This window comes from Elephas maximus, chromosome 7, assembly GCF_024166365.1.
Source record: "Elephas maximus indicus isolate mEleMax1 chromosome 7, mEleMax1 primary haplotype, whole genome shotgun sequence".
Taxonomy (NCBI): domain Eukaryota; kingdom Metazoa; phylum Chordata; class Mammalia; order Proboscidea; family Elephantidae; genus Elephas; species Elephas maximus.
This window is the reverse complement of record NC_064825.1, coordinates 38,194,812-38,210,288: the sequence shown is the minus strand read 5'-3', so window position 1 is coordinate 38,210,288 and position 15,477 is coordinate 38,194,812. Positions and strand designations below refer to the sequence as shown.

Sequence of the window (15,477 nt, the reverse complement as noted above, 5' to 3'; positions counted from 1 at the left end):
AGGGTATATTCCGAGGAGTGGGATTTCTGGGTTGTATGGTAGTTCTATCCCTAACTGTTTAAGATAACGCCAGATAGATTTGCAAAGTGGTTGTACCATTTTACATTCCCACCAGCAGTGTATAAGAGTTCCAATCTCTCCGCAGCCTCTCCAACATTTATTATTTTGTGTTTTTTGGATTAATGCCAGCCTTGCTTGTGTGAGATGGAATCTCATCGTAGTTTTAATTTGCATTTCTCTAATGGCTAATGATCGAGAGCATTTTCTCATGTGTCTGTTGGCTGCCTGAATATCTTCTTTAGTGAAATGTGTGTTCATATCCTTTGCCCACTTCTTGATTGGGTTGTTTGTCTTTTTGTGGTTGAGTTTTGACAGAATCATGTAGATTTTGGAGACCAGGCGCTGGTCTGAGATGTCATAGCTGAAAATTCTTTCCCAGTCTGTAGGTGGTCTTTTTACTCTTTTGGTGAAGTCTTTAGATGAGCATAGGTGTTTGATTTTTAGGAGCTCCCAGTTATCGGGTTTCTCTTCATCATTTTTGGTAATGTTTTGTATTTTGTTTATGCCTTGTATTAGGGCTCCTAACGTTGTCCCTATTTTTTCTTCCATGATCTTTATCGTTTTAGTCTTTATGTTTAGGTCTTTGATCCACTTGGAGTTAGTTTTTGTGCATGGTGTGAGGTATGGGTCCTGTTTCATTCTTTTGCAAATGGATATCCAGTTATGCCAGCACCATTTGTTAAAAAGACTATCTTTTCCCCAATTAACTGACACTGGTCCTTTGTCAAATATCAGCTGCTCATACGTGGATGTATTTATATCTGGGTTCTCAATTCTGTTCCATTGGTCTATGTGCCTGTTGTTGTACCAGTACCAGGCTGTTTTGACTACTGTGGCTGTATAATATGTTCTGAAATCAGGTAGGGTGAGGCCTCCCACTTTCTTTTTCTTTTTCAGTAATGCTTTGCTTATCCGGGGCTTCTTTCCCTTCCATATGAAATTGGTGATTTGTTTCTCTATCCCCTTAAAATATGACATTGGAATTTGGATCGGAATTGCGTTATATGTATAGATGGCTTTTGGTAGAATAGACATTTTTACTATGTTAAGTCTTCCTATCCATGAGCAAGGTATGTTTTTCCACTTAAGTATGTCCTTTTGAATTTCTTGTAGTAGAGCTTTGTAGTTTTCTTTGTATAGGTCTTTTACATCCTTGGTAAGATTTATTCCTAAGTATTTTATCTTCTTGGGGGCTACTGTGAATGGTATTGATTTGGTTATTTCCTCTTCGGTGTTCTTTTTGTTGATGTAGAGGAATCCAAGTGATTTTTGTATGTTTATTTTATAACCTGAGACTCTGCCAAACTCTTCTATTAGTTTCAGTAGTTTTCTGGAGGATTCCTTAGGGTTTTCTGTGTATAAGATCATGTCATCTGCAAATAGTGATAACTTTACTTCCTCCTTTAGGCTCTTACGTTTATCTCTGCTCTGATTTTATTACTTCCCTCCTTGTTTGCTCTTCTTTTTATAGTTCTGAAGTTAGGTTTAATGATATGAAGTCTTTCTTCTTTAATGTAGATGTTTACCACTGCAAGTTTCTCTCTGAGCCCTGCCTTCACTGCATCCCGTAAGTTTTGGTATGTTGTGCTTTCATCCACTTCTAAGTATTTTCTGATTTTTCTCTTCATCCATTGCCTTTTTTTAAATGATATTTTATTGTGTTTTTGGTGAATGTTTACACAGCAAATTAGGTTCCTATTTAACAACTTCTACACATATTGTTCAGAGACATCGGTTACATTTTTGACCCATTGGGTTTTTATTAGTGTGTTGTTTGATTTCCACATATTTGTGTGTTTACCAGTTTTTCTTCTCTTATTAGCCTCTAGTTTCAGTTCATTGTGGTCACACAGATGCTTTGTATGATTTTACTCTTTTTAAATTTATTGAGACTTACTTTGTGACCAAACATATGCTCTATCATGCAGAATGATACATATGCACTGGAGAAGAATGTATATTGTGCTGTTGTTGAGTGAAGTGTTCTAGATATGTCTGCTAGGTCCAGGTGGTTTATGGCGTTGATCAAACCCCCTTTTTCTTTATTGAACTTCTTTCTAGATGTTCTGTTGACTATTGAAAGTGCTGTATTGAAGTCTTCAATTATTACTGTAGAATAGTCTATTTCTCCCTTCAAGTCTATCTCTGATTCCTTTATATATTTTGGGGCTCTAATGTTAGATGCATATATGTTTATAATTCTTACATCTTCTTGAAGAATTGACCCTTTTTTCATTGCAGAATGCCATTCTTTGCCTCTTATAACTGATTTTGACTTAAAGTCTATTTTGTCTGATATTAAAAATGCCACCCTCGCTCTTTTTTGGTTACTATTTGCAATGATTATTTTTTCCATTCTTTTACTTTCAACCTATTTGTGTCTTTGGGCCTCAGATGTGTTTTTGTAAGCAGCAAATAGTTGGATAATTTTTTTTTTTTTTAAATCCATTAGGCCTCTCTCTGGCACTCTTTGATTGGAGTGTTTGTTCATTTACATTCACAATAATTAGTAATAAAGAAGGACTTACTTTTGGTATTTTATTATTTTGTGTGTGTGTGTGTGTGTCTTACAACTCCTTTGCCCTCATTTCCTCAATACTGCATGTATGTGTTTTATTGATTTTTTTTTATAGTGAACCATTTTGATTCCCTTCTCCTTTCCTTTTGTGTATACTTTTTAGTTATTTTCTTTGTGGTTACCATGAAAATTACATTTATAACAACTGGTTTAAATTGATACTAACTTAAGCAACATATAAGAACTCTATTCTTATACCACTCTTCCTTCCCCTCTCTCTGTGTATGTTGTTGTTATCACATATTACATCTTTATATATCATGTGCCCTGTAACATATATTTGCACTTATTTTTATGCATTTGTCATTGTAAAGCATGAGGGACAAAATTACTGTTATTATCAACCAAAATTACCTTAAAACTGGCCCTTATAACCTTAGGGGGCAGTGAGTTTATGTTAATGATGGAGGAACAACTTAGGAAAGGAGGGTGAGAATTGTTGCCTGACTTGAAGAATGAAATCAGTGTCACTAAAGTGTACATGTAGAAACTGTTGAATTGGTATAGTTTTGCTGTGTATATTCTCAACAACAACAAAATAAAATTTAGAAAAAACAAAATACTAGGCCTTATTCTTGCCCACAAGCTAACCTTTAATGGAGATCTTTTTCTCTATGTGTGACTTTGTGTTACTGTCTAGTGTCTTTTTTTTTTTTTTTTTAATCTGAAGGAGTTCTTTTAGCATTTCTTGTAGTGCAGGTTTAGTGGTACTAAGCTCCCTAAGCTTTTGTTCCTCTGGGAATGTCTTAATTTTGCCTGCCTTCTTGAAGGACTGTTTTGCCATATTCTTGGTTGACAGTTCTCTTCTTTCAGTGCTTTAAATATATTAGTTAACTGCCTTCTGGCCTCCAAGGTTTCTGAGGAGAAATTGGCACTTCATGTTATTCCTTTATATGTAACAATTTGCTTTTCTCTTGCTGTGTCCAGGATCCTGTCTTTAGTTTTTGAGAACTTGATTATAATATGTCTCCATGGGGCTATCGTTGGGTTTATCCTACTTAGAATTCACTGAACTTCTTGGATTTGTAGATTCATGTGCTTTGTCAGATTTAGAAAGTGTTTTCTGTCAGTATTTCTTAAATTATTCTTTCTTTTTTTCTTCTCCTTCTGGGATTCCCATGATGTGTATGTTAGTTTCCTTCATTGTGTCCTGTGGTTCCATTAGGCTATACTCAACAGAAGGAGCCCTGGTAGTGCAATGGTTAAGTGCTTGGCTGCTAACTGAAAGGTTAATGGTTTGAACACACCAGCTGCTCCATGGGAGAAAGATGTGGCAGTCTTCTTCCATAAAGATTACAGCCTTGGAAACCCAATGTGTCAGTTCTATTCTGTCCCATAAAGTCACTAAGAGTCAGAATCAACTTGATGGCACACAACAAAAATAACAATGTGCTCAGCAGTCTTGATCCATCCCTTGGTTGCTCTTCAGATTCCATAATTTCAATTGCCTTATTCTCTAGTTTTTTTGATTCTTTTTCTGCCAGCTCAAATCTGCTGTTAAGCTTGTGCAATGAGTTTTTCATTTTAGTTATTGTATCTTTAGTTACAGTATTTCTGAAAAAAAAAAAACCTCTTTATTTAGAAGGAGCCCTGGTGGTACAAAGGTTAAGTGCTCAGCTGCTAACCAGAAGGTCAGTGGTTCAACCCTCCCCCCCTGCCCCCAGCTGCCCTGCAGGACAAAGATATGGCACTCTGCTCCCATAAAGATTATAGCCTTGGAATCCCTATGGGGCAGTTCTACTCTGTTCTTCAGGGTCACTATGAGTTGAAATTGACTTAATGGCAATGGGTTTGGTTTTTGTTTTAGCTGTTTTTTGTTTTGTTCATGCAGCATTTTACTGATTTCCTTCAGTTCTTTGTTTATACTTTTCTTTAGTTATTTGAGCATGTTTAACATCGTTGTATTAGATTCTTCTACTCTGTTCATTACCTGGGCTTCCTCTCTCTTCATCTCTTATTTCAAATGGGCCATAATTTCCAGTTTCTTTGTGAGCATTGTGATTTTCCTGCTGCACACATGATGCTTTAGAAAGCATTAATTTCTTCAAGAAACTCTTAGGCAGGCACAGCCTTTAGTCTTTGCTCACTGCTCACTTCACTGCTCTGTGAAAGTTCTGGTTCAGGCCAGAACAAGGTTTCAGTCTTTCCAGTAGCTCCAAGATGGATCAGAAAAGATACACTGATCAATTCACCCTCAGGTGGGCACAGCCTTCAGTTTTTACTCACTGCTCCTTCTCCTACTCTGTGAGAACTCTGGTTCAGTCCAGACGAAGGTTTTAGTCATTCAGAAAACTTTCAGATGGATCAGAAAAGACACACTGATCAGCCTGTCCTCAGGCTGGCACAGCCTTCAGTCCTTGCTCGCTGCTCGTTCTGAGGCTCTGTGAGAGCTCTGATTTGGACCAGACCAAGGACCTAATCCTTTAGGCTGATCAGAACATATGCTCTGAACAGTCCACTACCAAGATTTGTCCTATTTAGTTCTGGGCCAGATATTTGGGCCTTTCTTATGGCACAGGGGAGCCATGGGTTGGCTGAGGCCACGGCTGCAGCAAGAGGGACAGGGACAGTGAAGGAAGTGATTTTCCTGCTATTTGAAATTCATCCTTGTTTCAGTTTGTAGTGCCTTGCTGTCACCCTTTGCTTACCTTTTCAGAGTGCTTAAAGGGCCGATTACAGATTTTTTTGCTGCTTTTCTTGGTGTTCATGTGGGTGGGTCAGGATACTAGACCTGCTCATGCTGCCATTTTATCAGCATTTTGAAGAAACCTTTAATAGGAAAGCTTTTATTCTCCAAGAAATTTGGTAAATTGAGATTTTACCGTATAGGTTTATGTACATTGAGAATATCATCAGTACTTATAAGAAACAAAAATAGGTGGAAACATAAACAAATTGACCAAATTGTGTACTGCCTAAAACACTAAATCTCCTTTGAGAAAACATTTCCTTGTTGATAGATCTGAAAAATAGATTGAATACCATACATATGACTGTAGGGCTTACTTATGAGTTACTACTGAAACTTGGGTTAGATCTTCAAAAATAATCTTCAGAATATATTGATTATTTTATTTTATTCCTGAAGAGAAATCACGGGTCAAAATGTACATTGTTTTTATTTGATTTTCCTATGTGGATATACTTATAGGGTAAAACATAATTTATATCTTTGTTATTGATGGAAACTTTACTTAACACTGCCTGATTTGACATATTCACAAACTCCTAAGCCACTGGCTCTTTCCATATTCTTAAAAAGATTAAAAAAAAATCTAATTTCACATAATGATAATTCAAGATGAAAGTTTTTGTTTTAAACCATGGATATTTAGTTGTAAGGCAAGTTCCATAAAGTTTGATTATTCTCTGGGTTTAATCAGTGCCCAATGAAAATATATAAGAATAAAGAACCCATGACAGCCACTAGAAGAAAACCTTCCTTTATTCCCCAAACTTATTTCCAAGAAATACCAAAAAAGAAAAAATAATTTTGCATTGAGACTGGACATGGAATTGAAACACATGGAGATGCCTCAAGCATAGCATTAATGTGCTGCTGATGGGGGACAGACCTGTAAGTCAATTAAGCAGAGAATGGAGGTCCAAAAACTACTTCTCAAGGGTAGCTGCTTTGGATACTGCCCACTTTCAGCTTCAAATTTTCCTTTTTCAAGTTTTCTGATGATATCATGGAGATAGTTTAATTAGGTATAAATGCCTAAAATGCTCCTTAATAAAAAAAAAAAAAAAAAAAAAAAAAAAAAAAAAATGCTCCTTAATAGAGGTTGATAATTCAGTGCCTTCTGCCACTTATGGGTTTTTTTTTTTCCCTTCCTTTTTAAAAAATATTTTGTTGTTGTTGAGAATATACACAGGAAAACATACACCAATTCAGTGACACTGATTACATTCTTTGTGTTGTGCTACCATTTTCACCTTCCTTTTCTGACTTGTTTCTCTCTCATTAACATAAACTCACTGCACCATAAGGTTCCTATCTAATCTTTTGAGTTCTTTTTGTTGATTTGATTCCATATAGATATTTTTTTTTTAGATAGTTCTTAAAACAGCATGATGCTCAAGGCAGACTATTGTTTGGTTTTAAGGAGACTTCAGGGGATATTTTTGGTTTAAGGTTTAAAGATTATCTCAGGGCAATAGTTTCAGGGGTTTATTCAACCCTCTTGGCTCCAGAAAGTCTGGAATCCGTGAGGAACCCAGTTCTTCTGGTCTCATGGCAAAAAAGGCGGTTTGATAAAACCAGTGGGAAACCAGGAAGCTGGCTACAGCTGAAGCTAGATTTCTGAATCAAATGGCTGAAGCAGAGGGAGACTCCCTGCCCATGAAATAGGTATTAGAGATTGTCAACAGAGAGGTTTTAGGGCCCAGGTCTACCAGGCCCACAGTCATTTCCTTGTTAAATGTGAGACAGTTCATCTCCCTTTTTACAATACAAGGATAAGTGACCTTACCTGTAAAATATTCACCAAACTCTTGTTCTAACTTAATTGCTCGGTCATATGTTTTCTTGGCTTGTTCTTCTGTTAGACGCTTATTCATCTCCCTGGAAAATGAGAGTTTAATGTTAGTTAGAACACAAAAGGAATATACCAAATCCTGAGAAATTGAAATGTATAGCAAAAAATTCAGCCCTGGTGGTGCAGTGGTTAAGAGCTCAGCTGCTAACCAAAAGGTCGGCAGTTTGAATCTGCCATCCACTCCTTGGAAACCCTATGGGGCAGTTCTGCTCTGTCCTATAAGGTCACTATGAGTTGGAATCAACTTGATGGCAATGGGTTTTTGGTTTTATAGCAAAAATGACTCCTCTAGGATGCACAGGGAAATCTTAGCAGCAGCTTCCTAGTCTTCATTCAGAACTCCTCTTTGTTGGGATAATTTCAGCAACAAGGACTGCCTACCAAGAAGCTCGCTGTCTCAAATGGCTGTCTCTCGGTTCCATGTTGGATTGAAGAATAATGTGTCTTTTTATGGTTTGTAGTCACGGTCCCTGTTCTGTCCCCTGTAGTGATATGGAGCAGAAATAAACTTCCTTCCTCCATGAGAGACCTCAGAGTATTTAAGTGCTCATGTGTCCCCTGAGTCTTCTTCAGAATAAACTGTCCTACTTCCTTGCTGTCTCATTAGATACAATTTCCAAATCCTAACCTTCCTGCCCATTCTTCCTCAGATCTTATTGTAGTCTATCTTGACCTCTTTTAAATGTGGGATGTAGAATTGAATGAAATCTTCCAGGGGAGATTAGAAGCAGGAGAAGAGATGGAGAGAAGCGAAGGCGCATCCGAGACTACTGAGCCTCATCACATTTCAGAGAACTAGATTTGACTGTTCTCAGCCTTGCAAAATGTTTTTGAGTTTTCATCTTTCACATCCTTCCTAAGGGTTGCTGGTCATCTTTAGTGTGTAGCAGGAAACATGGGGAGTGAAGAAACACAGAAAGTGCTTCCAAAGAATTATAGAAAAGGGGACAGGCCCCTTAGGCGTGTGCATCTTCCAGGGCAAAAAAGCATTTTGCAGCTCTTGCTACTCCATTTCTGCAAATAGCAAGGCGTGTCTATAATGTAAGAGCCTGGACTTGCTCTGTTTTTATAATCAAATGGTATCTCGAAGATCTGCTGAAGGTGGCTTGAATTAAAATGGGTGCAGAGAAAATGTGACAATTAAAAGCACTGGGATCAAAATATTTTCAAATAGACTATAAGCCAGTAATTTAGTCAAATAGTGAGCCAGGACAGAGGAGCTCCGTAAGAAAGAATCCCTGATGCTTACTTGGTTTATTTGTGTTCTCATAGGAGAAGGAACTGTAAAGGAATTATGCCTCGGACTCTGTCCCTTCCTTTCTGTCAGTCTGTCAGCCACTGTGTATCATTCACTGCCCATGAGTTCCTCATCAAGTGATAGGAATTGACACACATAATCCTGAGCACTTACTCTGAGGAAGGCATGGGGTGGTGACATGCTGTGAATACCTGAACTGAGTTAAGCCTCCCCATGATTCTATTTAAAAAGGTGGTATCTTTTCCATCTTGTGGATGAAAAAATTGAAGCTCAGCTGGGCTAATAAACTGGCTCTTGTGGCTGGGAGGACTTAGGTCTAGCTGCTTCCAACTCACACATGATTTCATTTGTGTTACTGTTAGTATATGTATGGGGAACCACAAGCTGCTAAAATTGCCTGTGTGCTTATCAAATCATTGTAAGATTATTTAAATACAATTTATTGGTAAGGACTACGATGGATTAAATTGCGCCCCCAAAAAGATAAACTGAAGTTCTAATGCCTGTGCCTGTGAATGTGACATTGTTTGGGGATATAAGGTCTTTCTTTGAAGGCATTATCAGTTAAATCATACTGGAAGAGGGTGGGTCCTAGCCCTAATCCCTTCTGAGTGGTGTGATGTAAAAGGAGAGAGTTTACACACACACACACACACACACACACACACACGATAAGAAGGCATGTGAGGATCCCTCTACAAGCAGCAAGGGAACACAGAGGTTGCCAGCAGAAACCAGAAGCTAGGAGAGATACATGGAACAATTCCTCTCTCAGAGCCCTCAAAAGAATCAGCATGGCTGATACCCTAAATTTGGACCCCGGCCTCAAGAACTGTGAGAAAATAAAATTCTGTTCTTTAAAGCCACCCGTGTTGTAGTATTTTGTTACGGCAGCCCTAGGAAACGAAGACAAGGACAAATCAAAATGAGAGGGAAATTGAAAGTAACCTAACCAACCGATTCCCAACCATAGCAGCTTTCTGCTCCTGTGTCCTCCATGGGTTAACGTTTTTGCCTGCCAAACAAACTACACCTAGTAAATAAAATTTCTTTCTCTTCCCATCATTTTCGAATCAAAGACTCACAATCAGGGCCTGTGATCATCATAGAAATACCAGTGTGACTGTGCTGAGCTGATAAAATTCCAGCCAAAAGCAAAGACATTTTGGCTGGTCCATTGGGATGCATACAGGTACAGAATAGAATTTCCGAAAGCATTACTGCTTTTGCATGCTGCTTAGGAAGCCAGAGATAGGGGTCTGGAACCCCTGCCCTAGGCAGTTGTTTTATTTTAGAGCAAATGACGGAGGACCGAAGTAGTGAAGGGTCTTGCCTAAGACTGTACATTTAATAAAAAGTAAATCTGGGGTTAGAGCTAAAGGTTTTTTTTTTTTTTTTTTTAAAGGAACTCTTAGACAGACTTTCTATTATACCAGCACTTAATATATTTCAAAAGAGACTCTTGTTTGGAGAAAGCAGAAACTGAAGTTAGATATCAGCGTGGTTCTTGGCCTGATCTTGAAAGCTGCAATATAAAGAAGAAGGAATTTCCTGAGCTCTTGTTACTGGTATAAATTCATCTTGTCCCAAGGGACAGTGTCTATAATTTCCACCCTAACCAGCAGTCCTAGTACTAGACAAGCTGTGAATAGATGTCACTCCTGAGTGAAGAAGATGTTGGCTAAATGAAGGGACACTCTTCAGAGAAATACAGATCTCAAGAAATCATGTAGCTTCTAGGCCTTCTCTGACTTCCCCAGCTTATGCCGGCCTCTATCTTACTCAAATTCCATTTGCACTTGTTGTAGTAATGGCTTAGTTTAGGTTTTTTCCCCCCCTAGTGTAAGTATGAATTTGGTGCCCTGGTGGTGAAGTGCTTAAGAGCTCAGGCTGCTAACCAAAAGGTCGGCAGTTGAAATTCACTAGCTGCTCCTTGGAAACCCTATGGGGTAGTTCTACTCTGTTCTATAGGGTCGCTATGAGTCAGAATCGACTCGACGGCAACAGGTTTTATATGAATTTGCTTTGTTTCTTTGCCTACTCTACGAGTTTCTTGAGGGCAGAGTCCATGGCTCATTCATCGGCATGTTACATGGAGCCTGACTTGACATATATTTGTTGAATGAATAAGTGAATGAATGAATGGGGAGGTAGACAAATAAACATAATTATAGTTGAAGATAGAGTAACACAGGGTAGCTTAGGAGCAGCAGGGTAGCAACAGATTGGGTGTAGAAGGGTTAAGAAGGATGGGGAAGCTTCCCCTCATTGCCATGGGGAAGTCAGACGTCATGTGATGGCACAATGTAAAAAGATCCTGTTTTTCATACACACCCTGGATTTTTTGCTTCCCTGAAGAGTCAGCTATGCATGTGCTAATAAGCCCTGTGGTTTCATGTGTACGATGCACTTGAGAAGTAATGTGTGCGATGATGTATCAAGGCTTCCATGTGACAGCTGCCATGCTTTTGTTCTGGCTGACCTAACATTCACTCTTGTCTGGGGAACAAGCAATTCATGCCAGCCTTGCTTCCAAAGGAAAATCCTTGGAAAAGAGGGGACTAGAAAGTAAACATCCAACATTTAATAATATCACATTAGTCTGAATATTATCCTTTCTGCACTTGAGACTCATGAATATGGCTGCAGCAAACTATGGCAGATTCATCATCCTCACTGTGGAATCTAGCCTGCAGGATGTTCAGTTTTCCTTAGTGATAAGTGGCTGGGACAGTGCCCTAAGGCAACACTAAATAAGTCATCTCATAGATGTGGAAGGAAGTAGACCTTCTACTGAAAGCCAGAGGGGAATGTCTCCCCAAATCACCCTGGACCAAATGTGCCACTGCTGTTCTCCCTCAGGCCTCACTTCTTGGGAAGCTATTTATTCCCCTGCATGTTTGTGATGTGAAAACTTAGTTTTCTGTCTCTAAAATGGGCTTTAAGATGCTGTAGTGCCAGGGGGTAAAGGCCATTTTTCTATTCTTATTAATATTAACATTACTGATAATATGTATGTGGCTTCTTACAGTTTATAGTTTTACATAATGAAATTTGTGGTAGCTTAATTGACTTCATGCAATGCTCAATGCTGTCTCTGAGATGGGAAGAAACAAAGTACATGCTATTGAGGATAAAGATACAAGGAACATCATTTTGTCACCACATATTTTTCCATATGCCAACTGTAGGCCAAGCTTTTCACATTATATCTAATCCCTAAATTCATGGTACTGTCAGTGGCCTCCTGGTTCTATTTTTTTCATTCCAGTAAGACCCTTTGTCCATCTTGTATTTATGGGGACGTATTCTGCTTCTAAGGTGCATCTCTGGCAACTTCCCCAAAGATCAATACGTATTTAGCTTTATTCTCTTAGGGTGTAATTCCAGCTACTGTAGCTCACTTGGCTTCCTCGTCCTCAGAGGAGACAGGGTACAGGTAGTCAGTATCCTCTGCAAGTAACTGCTTTCACCTCTGGGATTAAATAATTTCATTTTCCTTGATCTTCCCAGAAACATTCTTTACCAGTAGTTGGTGCTTCTTTTCTGAACCTGGTTAAACGCTCTCAGGTCTAGAAGCCAGAAAGGGAGGCAATATTCAAGCAAGGCTCTCACAACATAGACTGGGCATTATCGATTGTGTTATCATGGAAAAGGTGCTGTTTGTGTGTTATATAATGACAAAATAGCTTTATTTCTTTTATAATAAAATAAATTTGTAACTGTTGTAATAATACCATTTAGCCAGTTGCCATTGAGTGGACTCCGACCCCACGTGTGTCAGAGTACAACTGGGTTCCTCAGGGTTTTCAATGGTTGATTTTTCAGAAGCAGATTGCTAGGCCTTTCTTCCATGGTGCCGCTGGGTAGACTTGAACCTTCAACCCTTCCATTAGCAGCCAAGCACGTTAACTGTTAGTACCACTAGTACTCACTGAGTGTTTACTACGTGCCGAAGATGAAGAGCTTTACATTCATGATCTTGTTGTTTAACCTTTATACCAGTCCAAAGAGACACGTATTATTAGCATGCCTACTTTAGGGATGAGGAACTGAATCTTAGCCAGGTCAAGTAACTTTCTCAAGGTCACATAGCTAATTACTGGATGAGCAAAGAACCAAACCTAGCCTGACCGATTTTTTAAGTCCCTGCTCTGAGTGCCTTTGCTCAGCTGCCTCTGTGGCTGCTGCAACCTCACCTTAGTGTGGATACGTCTGTGAAGCAATGCCAACGGTTTCCACCCAATCACCCCAGAAAAATAAGTCTGTTACTTTATAGCCAGATCTCGAATATCTGCCCAGTTGTTTTTTACTGCTTTTTGAAGGGAAGTATCTAACAAGTCTTTGAAAACTAAAAAAGATTTAAAAAAACAAAAAAATCTGTTGTACGTTTTTCTCTTGTTCATAAATATACACAGGTATTATTATTATTTTTTTTAAGAAGCTATTGGTTTGAATTGTACATGTTTTACTGCTGTGCCACTAAGAAAACTCCCTTAAGGTCAGTGACCCATATATGTGGAATTTAATTAAGGGCCAGCAGAGTTCTTTTATAGTATAAAGCAAAATGCCAATGTAAAGGGGCTAAAATAACAAAACAACGATGACAAACCCAGATTAACCAACCCCCCTCCAAAATAAAACAAAATTGTGAAAATGTAAAAATATATATTATGGAATATTGTGAAGACATTTTAAGGAATTATTGGCATTATGTCTCCCTAGTGGTACAAACAATCTTGAATACAGTATATCTTCTGAAAAAAAGTGCTTAGAAATCAGCAGCCGCGTTTCCAAGTGTTTGCGACAAAGAGCTGTTGATGATTTGCTATGTAATATGGGACAGAGGGTAGGATGAAGGCCTCCAGTGCCCTCTACTTACATCAGAGGTTCCAGAGACTTGGGCTTAATGAAGATGGCAATGGGATAGAGCTGGGCAACCTGTAACCGCTTGATAGCATTTCCTGATACGTCAAGTATACAGTGTTTGCCCTGGTAGGAAAAAAAAAAAAAAGTTAATCCACAAGAATGGGTCACAATCAAACCAAAAGGAAGTTATGTTTTTTAGGGGACGGTACAGAATACTGAGTTTCTAAAGGTTCAAAAAGAATCATTACAAAGCATAACTAAAAGTTGATAGAAAGCATAAGTAAAAGTTGATATCCAGGGTCATCACTGAGTGCTTGCAATAATACTTATTACGGCCTTACTAAGTGCATGCCACTGTGCTAAGCACTTTACATGTGTTTTATTAGTTAACTTAGTTTTATTAGTTAAATAAATACTTGATGCATTGCACAAAGAAGGCATGTAGCCATATATAACTTAACCGAGCTCATTTTCGTGAAGCTCATAAGTCACAATCGTTGGCCGAGTGTTTGTGCCCTGTTCTCAATACGCTCAGTCTAGCAGAGGACAGATACAAAAAGAAGTACCTTAAATATTATACAGTTAAATGCTTTGAGAGAGGCATGCATGGAGTATGAAAATTTCTTGTTCGTTAACAAATAAAACCCTATTACTTTATAGCACACCGCATTAAACTTGGCTTCCAATGCAATGAGCACTCAGAGCAAAGAAATGCTTTATAAGTATTTCTGGAAAAGTAGATACATTTGCCAAATCATATTCTACCTCCTGGAGAGAAATGGCCTCATTACCCTGAGGCTAGAAGAACTTTACACAAGAAGAGAAAAAGCATATTATGTAGATAGGAACAGTTCGAAATCAATAATAGGGAATAAAAACTTATCTATAATAGCCTGGTAGCATAGTGGTTAAGAGCTACAGCTGCTAACCAAAAGGTTGACGGTTCAAATCCACCAGGCCCTTCTTGGAAACTCTATACAGCAGTTCTGTTCTGTCCTATAGGGTCACCATGAGTCAGAATCGTTTCGACGGCAAGGAGTTTTATAATATTCACATGAAAATGAACAGAGTCCAGGGAATACCTGAACTCTTAAGTTGGGCAGACATTTATAATCTGGCTATAAAGTAACAGACATATTTTCTTAAGTGAGAAACAGAATAGACGGTTCAAGCCTTTATCACTTAATTAATACATTCCAAGTTTGCTGTGAAGTGCAACAAGGATATAAAATGTCAACATATTGGGATTATTCACTAGCCAGAACATTTCAAGATAACAATATTTGTATCTATGCGTTCAAAGAGAAGAGTAGATGAAATTATCCAGGAAGCCCTCACTAGAAACAATATCAATACCATTGATAGACTCCAACTTTTGAGAGAGAGGAAAATAGATGTCACTTCTTTAGTGTATTCTCTGATAGACTTTACAGACCCTGTTTAAGTTTTTTAGCAGGGCATCAGAAGGGGAGGGGAGAGAAGGTTGAGTTAAATCAAATAAAGCCAACAAATACTAATTATATAACAAATATGATTGGCTAATAACAGTTTTCTTTCACCTAAGAAATTGGTTCTCTGTGTTCCCAGGAGATTAAATCTCTGGTATCTGTTGCCATTGAGTCAGTTCTGACTCGTGGCAACCCCATGTGTTACAGAATAGAACTGCTTCATAGGCTTTTCTTGGTTATAATCTTAACAGAAGGAGATTGTCAGGTCTTTCTTCTGTGGTGCTGCTGGGTAGATTTGTACTAACAACCCATAGGGTAGTAGTCGAGTACAAACCATTTGTACTCTCCAGAGACCTAGGATCTCCCTACAGGCAGATTTTTTTTTTTTTTAATTGAACTTCAGATGAAGGTTTACAGAACAAACTCATTTCTCATCCAACAGTACACACATTGTTGTATAACATTGGTTAACAACCCCACATGTCAGTACTCTCCCTTCTCAACCCTAGGTTCCCTATTATCAGCTGTCCTGTTCCCTCATACCTTCCAGTCCCTCCTACTGGCTGATCTTAGAGACACACTCAAGTACCTTCATATGCTATCCTCTCTTGAACATTATCCTCTCTGCCACCTTTCAGAAATTATAAGTAGGAGGGAATTAAAGCATCTATACCTCCTCTAATTTGGAATTTCTGCCAGTAACAGGTTGGGCAGCCCTCCCCA

At 38.5% G+C, this 15,477-nt stretch overlaps 1 protein-coding gene across 19 annotated transcripts in view; it reads right to left on the bottom strand.

Annotated features, from left to right (window-relative positions):
- DLG2 (discs large MAGUK scaffold protein 2) overlaps positions 1-15,477 on the bottom strand; it is a 2,175,949-nt gene that overhangs the window by 9,647 nt on the left and 2,150,825 nt on the right. For all 19 annotated transcript variants that reach the window (XM_049891082.1, XM_049891084.1, XM_049891085.1 and 16 more), the window contains 2 exons: positions 13,320-13,429; positions 7,114-7,205 (listed from right to left, as the gene is read on the bottom strand). In XM_049891082.1, the coding sequence (XP_049747039.1) occupies positions 7,114-7,205; positions 13,320-13,429 (202 nt within the window). The remainder of the gene's footprint in view (positions 1-7,113; positions 7,206-13,319; positions 13,430-15,477) is intronic.